The sequence below is a fragment of the Erithacus rubecula genome (genome assembly GCF_903797595.1).
Source record: "Erithacus rubecula genome assembly, chromosome: 5".
NCBI classification, from domain to species: domain Eukaryota; kingdom Metazoa; phylum Chordata; class Aves; order Passeriformes; family Muscicapidae; genus Erithacus; species Erithacus rubecula.
In genome coordinates this window covers 47,400,753-47,413,896 of record NC_136687.1, presented here as the reverse complement: position 1 = coordinate 47,413,896, position 13,144 = coordinate 47,400,753, and the positions used below count along the sequence as shown (strand labels likewise).

Here is a 13,144-nt window from a genome sequence, read left to right as displayed (position 1 = left end):
ATTAGCCTGACAGTAAAGCAATGCTGAGAGCCAGCAAAAGCAATTCTGAGTTTGCTTTTGTGATTGAGGGGATAAACAGTTACCATCTGACCTGCTTTTTTTAGTGTTGGGATTCATTTTAGGTGTTAGTACTTAATGCTGGAATCATTATCTCTAATAGTCAAGTGTTTATGTCAGAATGCAGTCAGATCTACAGCAAAGCCTTGAAACACTTTTAATAAATTTGAAAACAGTGTGAATTTGTTAATCTGTTTTTTGTTTGTTTCAGTGTCCTTCATTTAGCAATTATCCACCTTCATACTGAGCTGGTGAAAAACCTCTTGGAAGTGATGCCTGATTTGAATTACAGTGACATCATTAACATGAGAAATGACCTCTATCAGGTGCGAAGCCCTGGGGATATAAGTGATCCTGATTGTTCAGCCAGTAAAAAAGAAATTGCACAATTTGCTGTCTGTGGAAAGAGATCAGACTGATGCAAACAAGTTTAGAAACAAGGATATATTGGAAGGTTGTGGAGGAAAGAAGAGAGCGTGTTTTCACTGGTTTAGTCCATAATTCTCCTTCATGGTAAAAGAAGTGTCTCCATGGGTTAACTGTGGAGCAGGCCAAAAAGAGTAAATTATTCAGTTCATGGCTTCAGTATTTGGCTTCTCTGTTACTAAACCAGAGGTATGGATTACAGTGTGCCAGCTGCAGGCTCCTCTGACCTTTCTGACACTGGCTAACTTGGGATCATGAGTCAGTTCCTGCGTCATCAGTTGTCTGTAGGCACATGTGGAAGCCATAATAACCTATGCCCTTCCTACAGCCCAGATTGTAATTGTGCCCATCACATGAGAACCAAGATTTCCCTTTCATTTTTGCAGTAATTGAGAAAAGCCCATCCCCTTGTCTTTTACCTAGGTGGAAAAGAACTGGCAGGCACAGTTCTGTCTCCTCAACTCTGTGTAACTCAAGTTTTAAAAAGAGCTGTAAGAATCTGCCTGGAAAAAGAATCTCTTTTCAAGAGATTGTGCATGCCATTGAGCAGCACTCTGACACTTGTGTCATTTGTTTTGCCGTGAACGGTAAAGGCAGATTTTAATTCTGTACAGGTAGTCCCAGAAGATTTATTTTGATTTCTTTGTTTTCCTTCACATGTTTATGTTCTTATAAAGCAAGTTTTGAATGTGGAGGCTGCTGAAAGCAAGCAAAGGATTCTGAATTGAATTCTGTGCCCTGTGTTTAACAGAAACAGGAGGCAAAGCTGGGCTCTACACAGGAAAAGAATCCCTGACTACCAGAATCTTTACAGCTCTTCCTACCTTCAAGTTAAACCTTAAGCTATTGATGGAAGAAAATATAGGCTTGGCCTAGAATTTTCCTTCTCTACAGATACTCTGAAAGCTGACATATTCCTTATAGATTAATAATTAATTGCAAATGTATTGACAAATCCATTGACAAACACAAGCTTATTGTGTAGGGCTGGAATTAGTCTTTAAAGTCCTCTGTCAATATAATCTAGATATGTGATCCTACTCAATTTTTAAATTATTTTAGTGCTGAAAATTCCATTTCTCAGACCTCACTAGAATGCTTACTGTTCAAATACATGCATATGTATGTTCAGTGTGATGCTGCTCAGAACTGACAAGAATGCAGTGTGCAGCCAACCTTTGGAAGTTCCCAAAACCTCTCAGCCTGAGTGTTGCTCAGTGCTGCAGATGCACAGAAATAGGGAATGTGCAAATGGGATGAGCTAGTTCAACACACACAGCATAAATGTACAATTGTTCTGCAGTTTGACAAGTGCAACAAACTGCAGGATTTTCTTCTTTTCTGTGCAGCCATTTTGAGGGAAAAGGAACTCCTATGCCTATGGCTGCATATGATCTGTGATTCAGGAGCAAAATGAGAGCATGGTTCATTGCTAAAGGATCTGGAAAGCATGTGTGCTCCCACTGTGGCATGGGCTGGTGATGGGGCAGCTGTGGAAGCAGGGTTGCAGTGTGTGGGGGACACAGGGATTATCTCATTTCCCGGGTCCCTTGCACTGCAATGCTCAAATAGCCAGGTCAGTGCCCTGGCTTATAGAGTAGAAAACATCTTTGTTCCTCCCAAAGTCCAACTGCTGACATTGGCAAAGCAGCTTTTATTTCCAGTGAGTAGAAACCCTATTTGTAGTATTCAGTAGAAGTTACCCCACTCCAAAGCCAACAAACTAAAAGCTTGCATATGTGTACAGTCTTCTCACCCCAGGAGCTTTTATGGGTTTCAGAGATTTCTGTACAAGTGAGGTAACTGTTGCTTCTCTTCTCAGACCCCCCTGCACCTGGCAGTAATCACAAAGCAGGCAAAGGTGGTGGAAGAGCTGCTGAAGGCTGGAGCAGATGTCAGCCTCCTGGATCGCCACGGCAATTCTGTCTTACATTTAGCTGCTACTGAAGGAGAGGACAAGATTTTGAGTCTGCTCCTCAGGCATGAGAAGGTATCTCCAATGATCAACCTCCCCAATGGTGAAGGTATGGAAAGATAATGGCTGTATTTTACACTTTCCTACTAGACAAACACACCACAATTCCTGCCAACACCGTGCTGCTACACAGACCCTGAAAATAACATTTTTCCCTATTCTGCATATGCTACCCTTGGTTTTTATATGCCTGCAGGAACAGATGAGAGAACACAGGTGTGTCAGTTTTCAGGTTATACAGAACAGAAAGATTGGTAATGATCACATAACACAGTATGGATCTGAATTTTTGTCACTGTATATTCTCTTCAATCTCACAGAACTTCAAGCACTGTGCTCGTCTTGCTCCTTATGCCACCTTTGGTTTTCTAAAAAAAAATCCCCCCAGAAGAAAATGTCCTCCTGTCTAGTGAATGAAATCCCCTTAGAGAAATAGTTTCTGGACTAGTATTTAGAGTATTGAGTTTCATATCACATATGGTACTTTGTGATCATACAAAGTATGATTTTACTTATTATTTTACAGAGCCTGTAAAATAACCACAGAGAGACAGTTCTCCCATTTTTCAGTGCACAGGGAATTTGTAAAATGTCCAACCTAAACTTGTCATTATGGATTCAAATAACAGTTAATTTCTTCAGAGAGAGGATTTTTTGGTTGGGTTTTGATTGGTTGGTTGGTTTTTAAATAGAAAGCTTTATTATTGTCTTTATGGTGCAGGTATTCTCGAGGTGTCAGGTCACTGTGACCTTACAGGAGGATGATACTAAATTATACCAGTTACTCTCCAGACCATTTTCTAGAAAAGATGTTTAGTAGCAGATGGGGCCAGTGTGGGATACCTACTTGTTTAGTACCAAGATACAGATTTTCTTTTGAAAGCTATTCTGTTGAGGAAAAAAGATGCTCTAAGTGAGCTCTGTAGTTCTTGCCTTCTGTCCCACCTTGTAATCTGGGTTTTTCTGGGTTTTTTTTTTGTATTGTTTTGACTCTCCAAGTTCCAATTTATGCACATATTTATTAACACCATTAACTTCATCCTGAGCCTCCACCTGGAGTACACCTTTAGTGTCTGGGGCCCCCAGAATAAGTAAGAAGGACATGGGCTTGTTGGAGCAGGGTCAGAGGAGGGCATGAAGATGCTCACAGGGCTGTACATCTCTCCTGCAGATAGGCTGGCAGAGCTGGGACTGCTTAGCCTGGAGAAGAAAAGGCTCCAAGGAGACCTTACAGCACCTTCCAGTAGCTGAAGGGGACCTACAGGAAAGCTGGAGAGAGGTGTTTTACAAGGACACGTAGGGATAGGACAAGGGAGAATGGCTTTAAACTGACAAAGGGTGGGTTTAAATTAGATATGACAGAAATGCCTCACTGTGAGGATGGAACTGTGAGGATGATGAGACACTGGAATAGGTTGCTCAGAGAAGTTGTGGATGCCTCATTCCTGAAAGTAGATTCAAGACTAGGCTGGATGGATCTTTCAGCAGCTTTCTGGTGGAAGGTATCCCTGCCCACGGCAGGACTGGGGTGGAACTAGATGATCTTTGAAGTTCTTTCCAACCCAAAAAATTCAGTGATTCTGTCATTTTCAGTGTATAAGCAGGCAAAATAATGTTACTTCTACTCAGATAACTACAGTGACTGTAATTCATTTTACAATTTTCTCACTTTGAAATTCATTACTCTGACATTTCTGAATTTTACAAATACTGATGCAGATGGTGGATGGGTTTTGTTTTGTGTAGGTCTCAGTGCAATTCACATGGTGGTAATGGCAAATAGCATGTCCTGCCTCAAACATCTGATTGCTGCTGGAGTTAACATCAATGCTCAGGAACAAAAATCTGGACGAACTGCATTGCATTTGGCTGTTGAACAAGAGAACATCCCCTTGGCAGGCTGCCTTTTGCTTGAGGTAAGGACAGAATTTCTTCCTTCCAGGTCTTTTCAATGACGTTTTTAAAAGCTGTTGACAATCCTTGAGTGCTTCAGAAAAACAGAAGTAAGGGGGGAGTACTTGAACTGGTATAATGGCAAAGTTACTGGTAATATTAGTGTTTTGTTCAGCACTGCTGGTGAAGCTTTTGCCCAAGTGAAGGAATTTAGAGTTTGTGACCCTAACCTGACTAACCTGACCTGACCATGCCACATGTAATTTGCACTGAATAATCCTGGCAGGCACTGAAGTGACCATGAACAAGTTCATCCCTTCTTCTGTGTGAAGTAGGACATGTATAGAGATGTGCACAGAGATGTAGTTGTGTAATCTATAAATATCTGTTTCATACTAGCACATTGATCCTGGTATCCTTAATTCTACACCCCCCAGCTGGTTGTGTAGCTTTCCTCTGTGTCCATCATGGATGTGCCACCAGCCTGGCTGCATTTCTGATGAGCAGCAGGGCAGGATTCTGTCCACACCACTCAGACTCCAAAGGCCATAAGCAATCCTGGCAGAACTTTTACAGGAGATGCAAAGTGACTTTTATCTACCTGACCTATTTAGAGATATAACTGTGTCTCCTGCTCTAACACTGGAACACCATATGCATGCAGACTGTTGTAGTTACTTTCTAATTCCTTCTTTTCAGGCAACAATTAAGAGTTTTTATGCAACCAGGCATGGAATGGTGTTTACTTGCACAGTAGCAGTGTTTATGCTGACATGAGCCTCTGCATTGTACAGATTTCTTTTCTTTTTTGCCATTCAATAAAAACTTAGGGTGATGCAGATGTGGACAGCACTACATATGATGGAACAACTCCACTTCACATAGCAGCTGGAAGGGGCTCAACAAAATTGACAGCAGTTCTCAAAGCAGCAGGTATGGAAATAGATCTTTGCTGAAGACTTTTCTTTCATAGTGAAAATTCAGAAGGCTGCACGCAGAAAAGAACATGCCAGTGAACTTGTTTAATAGGTGGAGGAAGTCAGATGTTAAAAGAAAGGTCTGAATTTCCTCAGAAAGTCCTGCTCTGAGGTGCTATACTAATCACTCTTCAGCACCATCTCATGGCTAGAAAGGCAAATTATGTTGGTCAAAAAAAATCTCTTGAGGATTTTGGGAAGTTTTTTGAGTATCTTTTGTGGCTTTTATAGCTGAAGAAGTGGAGGAGAGACCTTTTTATGTATCTGGGATAAGTGTTGGACTGCTTTAGAAACAAAAAGCCAAAAAAACCCCATCACTGAAGCATGAGCTTGTTAGAGTCTCCTATTTGCTGTCACTTTGGAAGAATTAGGTTGGAGTATTTATTGGAACATTTTGTCAATTGTATTTAAGCCTGATTTTTCTCCTTGGAAACAGAAACTCAAGCCTCCCATTGCTAAGGCTGTCTATTTGATCTTTTAAAAGCACCCCTCACTTTGTCTGACACTCTAAAAAGCAACACCACACCATCCCTTCATCACGTGTATGCTGTGCTGTGTGAGGCAGGATGGGACTGGAAGGCAGTGGCTACAACCAGAGCTCTTTCTTTGGGCCCTAACACTCTGCTTGTTGTTTTTTACCCCTCTATAATAGAGAGTAGCATTATACAGAGATGTGACAGCATTTAAATGTAATTGATAAAAAGAGCTAGTCGAAGCCCTTTTCACCCCCACACACACTTGTTTTTCAGGTGCAAATCCTCACATTGAGAACTTTGAGCCATTGTTTGATCTAGATGATGTAAAAGATGGTGAAGATGATGATGAAGGGATTGTGCCTGGAACAACACCACTGGATATGGCGGCCAACAGTGAGGTATGTGATCTGGTTTTTTCTTTTAGTTTTTTGGTTTTCTAATTATAAAGGACAGGTCAGCTCTCTTAGCCAGCTCCTTTCACTGTATCCACAATTATTTCAATTTATTTGACTAATTTGCCATCAAAAATTAAGCTAATTCAGCCATAAAACTCCACTGATGAAACAGCACTGGAAGAAAGCTGCACTGAACTGGCAAATGCTGCTGAGCAGAAATGACCAGGCAGTTCCTGAAGCAGCTGCACCACAGTCTTCAGTGTGGGGGAGCAGTTACCTGGCTAGGCAGCTTGTGTTTGAAGGCCTGTTCTCCAGTGGGTTTCTTTGCTGAGTGTTCTTCAGAATTTCAGCCTGTGTGTGGTGGGAAAATGCACTTCTGTACTCTACCCAAACAGTGATTAAGCTGATGATTGTGGATTTGGCTTGGTGTGAGTGTAAAGGATAAGCAGTCAGCATCTGTCATCATCTGGAGCTGGGGAGTGGTACCAGCCTTAGGTGAAAATCTAACCCAGGCTTTGTTTTAAATGACTAGAATGCAAACAGGCAGCAGCTCCTTGCTTAGTCTCTGCTACTGCCATTTATTTACTGCCAAGACTTCCTCTGTGTCTTGAAAATAGTTGCCAGATGACACAGCTTAAAATAAAGAGATTAATTTCTCAAGATTTCTCCTTTAAGTTTAGCACAAGTTTTGTACAGTATCATACTGAGCCTGGGAGAGGAAAAAATGCTGATGTACAGTTTATACAACACTGCTGAAACTTAATAGACACTAACCAGATTTCTGCTAAATACTGACTTTAATGTATTCTCTTAGGTGTATGACATATTAAATGGCAAACCCTATGAGTCAGCAGAGGTTTTGGAGGACTTACTCACACAAGGTAACATTTATAAAGACTTGACAATATTGCTCTAATAATTGAGTACTGAAACTGTAGTGGCAGAAGACATTGCCCTGCAACAGCTTGTAACTGAGCTGGTGAGAGAAGAGGTGCCCTCCCATCCCCTTGCACAAAGAGAGCATGATTCCCTTAAGAGGTCTCAAGGACAAGGAGTACAGTTGCAGTGTTGCAGCAATACATTTGTAAATACAGGGATTGGTCTCTCAGTCTTCAGTTTGGCTTTGTTTTTGCTTAAAAATGAACTGGTGTATGATTTGTATAAATAACAAACTAACTTACTTGTCTGTTCCCCAGGACATTTGAGAGAGCTGAATGAGAATTCCAAGATGCAGCTTTACAAACTATTGGAATTGCCTGATCCAACCAAAAACTGGTCCACCCTAGCACAAAAACTGGGTCTTGGCATACTTTATAATGCCTTCAGGTTGAGCCCTTCCCCATCCAAGACTCTGCTGGATAACTATGAGGTAATGTGCTGTAACAGGTTCTAAAGAACATTCATACACGTGCAGCCCTGCAATTTCAGCCAGCCTGGATGGTGCTGAGCATGTGATGTCTGCTCTTTCAGGTTTCTGGTGGTACAGTTCAAGAGCTGATCACAGCTTTGAGACAGATGGATCACACAGAAGCCATAGAAATAATCCAGGAAGCACTATCCATCTCACGCAGACCATCACCCCTGGAGGACAGTACAGCAAAAGCTCTTCCATCATCATCACCACTCACCTTTGCAAGAGAGACAGGTAAAACTGACAGTAATATATGAAGAGCTTTATTTAAGACTTTTTTTCAGTTCTCCCTTCCCACTCTATCTAGGACTGCTGATAAATTGCATACCTTGCACACACTGCTTCACCTGCCTGCTGGTTTCAGAAATACTCTACTGCAGTGTGTCCCCTCTCACCACAGGTATCTGTTAGGCATAGGAAAGAGAAGAGAAAATGGACCACTTGAATCAGCATGCCTGCAGCACAGTATTCATTACACTGCTGCCCTTTGCTAATGGTAATGCCTTGGATGTACTGGGACCATAGGCAGTTATCTCCTAGGTGTGTATAAGGGCTATTAGCTTTGGACTTCCACCCCATAGGTGGACACACAAAAATGTTTTGAGCTTATAAACTTCTTGGTAAGACTTCAGCATTAAATTTCTCCTTCCACAATGTGTAGCACTCAAAAATGGCCCAGTGTTCTGTAGGCAAAGAAACTGGGACTGGCTTATGTTATACAGGACCTCAAGCAGGCCTGCTGGCCAAGTGCCTGCTGAGAGCAGAGCCAGTGTAACATGACATGAGGCTGCCCATGTTATGTCCATTGAGTTCTGAGCATATTCAGTGATGGAGGTCCTACATTGGTTTTGGGCAGGGAACTCCTACTAAGAGAAAAAGAGAGGTTGTAAGAAATTTGACATCAGGGTTCATCAGTTTGTTCAGTCATTGCCTGGCCACATTTAGTAACAAAAATGTTTGTTTTTTCCTGTTCAAACACTAGTAGTGCTGCCTAATGTGGAAACTTAGACCCTGTGTAAAAATACTGTAGGTATTTCACGTAAGAAAAAAGAAACACCACAGTCACTTCTTTCCAGTCTAACTGCCAGTTTATTCTCAATACAAAACTGTTTGGTCAGTCATGGAATAAACCTTCACAGCTACCCAGAAATGGGCTTGTACACATATTGCCCCCTTAGATTAATCTTGAAGGGTAAGAGGGGTCCTGCTCCCTCTGTAACATGAATGGAGGGCATCACATCATTTATTTTAAGATGTTTGTTTAGAAAAACAAGACTGAACTCTCAAGATACCACCACTGTTTTAGTCACACCAATCCCACATTCTACCTTCAGTTTCAGCTCTTGCAGTCAGGCACTCCTTCTGTGGATCCTGTACAGGTTACATGCTACTGACTTGTTCCTATTTCAGGGTGACTTACTCGATGAAAGCTCTTCAAGTGCTTTTCTCAAAAAGAAATCTGTAATTTGAAATAACATGAATTAAAAGCTTCATCCTGGAGTTGTACTCTTGCACAGAGTGTGACTCTGAGAATCAGAGAACCTTTTGCCATGTGACCACCACAGCTGGGCAGAGCTCTGACCTGAGTGTGGTGACAGCATTAATGTCAGCAGAGCACCAGCTTCCCATCCCATCCAAGCTCCAACTGCAAGCTGAGCTCTGCCAGCAGTACCTCAAATCACACGCTTTGGTGGCCTGGAAACACTCAGCACAGCTTTTCCTACTATAATACCTCATGTTAGAGTTATTTTTCTGTAGAATAGCTTAACCCTCTTGGTTTGTATTCCTTAGGCTTTTCTTAAGGCAACCTTGCTCAAGCCACACAAATGATTTTTTTCCTTTTCCCTCAGGTGAGCTCGATACTGGCAGATTCCAAGACACGGAAAGTACCTGTGACAGTGGAGTGGAGACCTCCTTCCGCAAGCTGAGTTTCACTTACTCAGACTCTCTGAACAGCAAGTCCTCACTAACACTCAGCAAAATGGCCCTGGGCTATGGACATGAAAGTTCAGGACAAAGCAATTACATAGCTGACTAGTGATCTTCAGTTAGCAATATGCAGTTACAGGAACAAATGGGACATTTCAAATGACATCAGTGTCACCCTGGCTAGAGGGAAGGCAACTCACAACCACAAGTGCACTGCAAGAATCCCACCTGAACCTGAACAAATGGCAACTGCAGCATGTGACTCCTGGCCACTGCTTCCTTCCTCAAGTACATTTAATTGTGCTCAGTTACAAGCCATTTACAATAACCAGGGCTCCTCTGCTGCATTAATACACAGGACTAGACACTGTGAAAGACTGACTAAGCTTTCCTGGTCTGTGAGGATTTTTTACAGATGAAAAAGAAGTTGTTAATGCATAATACAAACTTACTATAGAGTTTAAGCACACGAGCAAGAAGATACATTTTCTAGCTGCTCTCTTCATAATTTTTGCAGCACAGTTGCATGCAAACAGCTTATAAAAATAGCTGGCAAAGAAAAATCATTACTTCAATCACAAGAGTGACAACTCAAGAGAAAAAAGAGAATCTTAAAACAATCCTGTATATTTCAAATAATGTATTTAAACTTAACTTTGGTGCCTCTTATTCAAATTTTTTTTCAAGTTTGGCATTTTCCTACTTGTAAATAGTTTTTTAATATCGGTTACTTTTTGAAAAGGCGTGCTTTTTAAATGCTTATTTTTATTTTACTTTTATAATAAAACCCAAAAATTAATTCTCCTGTCTGTGCCTGCTGTGATTTTTGCATTACTTTTCAAGTAGAGGTATTGAAGATTTAGCATCTCAGTTTTAGCCATTGATACAAAATCATGCTGATTTCCAAGCACTAAAATAAATGAAAGGTTATAAGCCACCTAATGTGTGTTAATGCTGAAGTATCTTTTATGGAGGAAGAGCAGGACCATCAGCTACTGCTGAGCAGCTGTGATTAAAGCCTCTGCCTTGTTTTAGTTTCTCATCATTATGGCAGCAGAGAATAATTTACACTGAAACCAACTATGTAGTGTCTCACAAATCTCAGATGAGACAGCTCTCCTTTGGGCTGTCTAGAATATCCTGTAGTAATTGTGCTCATGAGCAGTGTTTCTTCTTGTCTGACACCAATTCTGAGATGCTGAGTGTCCTGTTATTGATGTTGGCCCAACTAAACAGAACAGACATCAGAGTTTATGGTGAAAAAGCCAAGAGGGGTATTGTACCATTGTCACTTACTTCTAGCCAATTTCTGTGGCACAAAGATGGAGCGTTGACAGGGTGGTTCTTGGCTCAGCTCAGTCTTCAGTAACCTGGGTGTCACTCCTGAGAAGATTAATCAAGATAAACCTTGAGAATGGTTATGTTTAGAGTGGTAGTTGCTGTAAATAATTAAACTATGAGTAATGAAAAAAACTTGTGAAGTAATTTTATAATCTATCTGAATTACTGAGAATATTAATTACTTCCAGAGAATATGAGTAATAGTAAAAGCCATTCTTTCTTTTCAGTTCTTGTATGTATAACCCTCATTCAGGCAGTGTCTTAGGCATATAGATTTTGTTCAGTTAATGTACTTCTTCAGTATTCTCTGCATTCCAGATGTAATAGAAAGAGGCAAATGTTCTCATATTCCAGGAGTACTAGGAGAGCTGCTGTTCAAGTACAAACACACCTTCTGCTTCCACAGAATTTCCAGTACAACTCAGGGGGTTGGCAGAGATTGCTACTGAGGTTTCTACAATCTTGCAGATCACCAGAGTACCCTGGCTGTTATTCACACCTTTTAGATTTAGTTCTGACCAGCTGTGTTTTTAAACCACCAGGAGACACCTGGATCTGTATTTCCTTAAAGCACTTCATGATGCTTCATGAGATGTTGCATAATAGCTGTTTATCAGCTTAGTGATCATGCACAGGTGGTCCCCTAGGACCTGTGTATTGAAATGCCTTAAATGGCAATCTGGCAGCTTCTTAGTTTCACTGAGTTTTTAATAAAAAAGGCTTTAATCCTTTTAGGCTTTCTCCCCTAGAAAAATACTACTGAGAGCATCTGTCTACACCTGGTTTACAGAGAGAAACCTCCAAACAATCTGCACATGCAGTGGAATAGAGCTCACTCAATTGTTCTGCTACTCTGTTGTAGTAATAAACATCAAACTTGTCAAATGCAGCAGAAGTTGTGACAACAGATCCCTTCAGATCTTTTCTACATTTGGTGTGAAATGAATTATTCACAAAGTTAAACTGCCCTCAATTTTAGATTGGCTGCTAAAGCTGTACATTTCCTGGCATCATCCTGGCATGTGTTTACAAACTTGGAAATCACTGGTAGTGGGAAGCTCTAGGCAGCATTCTGAGATTCTGGGGACTGACTGCAGGAAGGATAAGAATCTTATTTACATGTAGTGGTGTATGAACTGTCCTTTCTCCCTTGCCTGGGAAAGTAAACTGCTTCTTTCAAGCATTTAAGAAAAAAGATACACTCTCCTTGTTTCCCCCAAATAAAGTGACAGGAATGCTGGTGCCCACTTGCTAGTTCAGGGTGCAGGGGTCAATACTTACCTACCATCCACAGTTTGTGTTTCTGAATGATCATATCTTGAAATAAAGAAGTTCTAGAGCAATGGCCAGTGCTGCACCAAACTTTTGCTGGCTTCAGAAGATTCCTACAGCGAAAGACTACACAAGTTAATTACCAAGGAGTTGATTTTCTCTGTTCAGCATTACAAGCAGCCTGATGTCCTACTTAGAGCCAGGCTAGAGTATGCTTTTCCAAGGCTGCAGAGGTTTCCCATTGTCTCATTTAAACCTAGCTGGAATAGGATTTTTTAGTCATCCAGTCATCCTTGCCATATGCACAATCCAGAAAAGCACTAGCTCAGGCACTTAGATGTCTCCATTGACTGACTCTACTACTTACAGAGATGGCCTTTTTTCATTTAAGTTTTGGTTTTCCACAAATTAATTTGGGGCTTTCGTTTTGCCACCTTGTAACATCTGTCTGGAAAGCAAAGTTATGTAAACCCAACTCTTAGGTTGACACATGTCCTAAAAATTTCAAACCATGAGTTCCTGGTTCCCTGAGAGGGTAAGAAAGAAAACAGTGATTCTGACAATAAAAAGGCTGGCTTGTAAGCTTCAAAATCCAACTCTCCTGTACTGAAAACAAGAAACTCATTAGCCCATTTCTCTGCTCCTGACTGTTTCAAGTCACTGAAATGGTCTCTGCTACACATCTCCAAAGCCAAAAGGAAACTAATAGAAGTAAAAGTACTGAAGAAAGATGTGCCTCTAAGGCAGAAAATCTGTCCAGACCACAAGGTATGCAAACAGCAGGTAACAAGAAAGACTGACAGAGAACTGTGAGCACGTATTGAGAGCGAAATTTTTAGATACATTTGCATGCTTCTTTCCTTGAGAAGATGCAAAATGTGAAAAAACTTCCAAGGACACACAGCAGTAAACTGGAGCAAAATAAATCATCTTGTGTGGCAGAAAGTATGAAGAAACAGGTGCCCCTCTACAGCTCAAAATGGCCTCTACAA

At 41.1% G+C, this 13,144-nt stretch overlaps 1 protein-coding gene across 5 annotated transcripts in view; it reads left to right on the top strand.

The window, feature by feature from the left end:
* The window catches only part of NFKB1 (nuclear factor kappa B subunit 1), a 56,239-nt gene extending 46,485 nt beyond the window's left edge, over positions 1–9,754 (top strand). For all 5 annotated transcript variants that reach the window (XM_079307057.1, XM_079307056.1, XM_079307055.1 and 2 more), the window contains 9 exons: positions 269–383; positions 2,306–2,507; positions 4,205–4,374; positions 5,182–5,284; positions 6,078–6,202; positions 7,014–7,080; positions 7,396–7,568; positions 7,670–7,844; positions 9,461–9,754. In XM_079307057.1, coding sequence (XP_079163183.1) covers positions 269–383; positions 2,306–2,507; positions 4,205–4,374; positions 5,182–5,284; positions 6,078–6,202; positions 7,014–7,080; positions 7,396–7,568; positions 7,670–7,844; positions 9,461–9,648 — 1,318 coding nt within the window. In that variant the 3' untranslated portion in view covers positions 9,649–9,754. The remainder of the gene's footprint in view (positions 1–268; positions 384–2,305; positions 2,508–4,204; positions 4,375–5,181; positions 5,285–6,077; positions 6,203–7,013; positions 7,081–7,395; positions 7,569–7,669; positions 7,845–9,460) is intronic.
* The last annotated feature ends 3,390 nt before the right edge of the window (positions 9,755–13,144 follow it).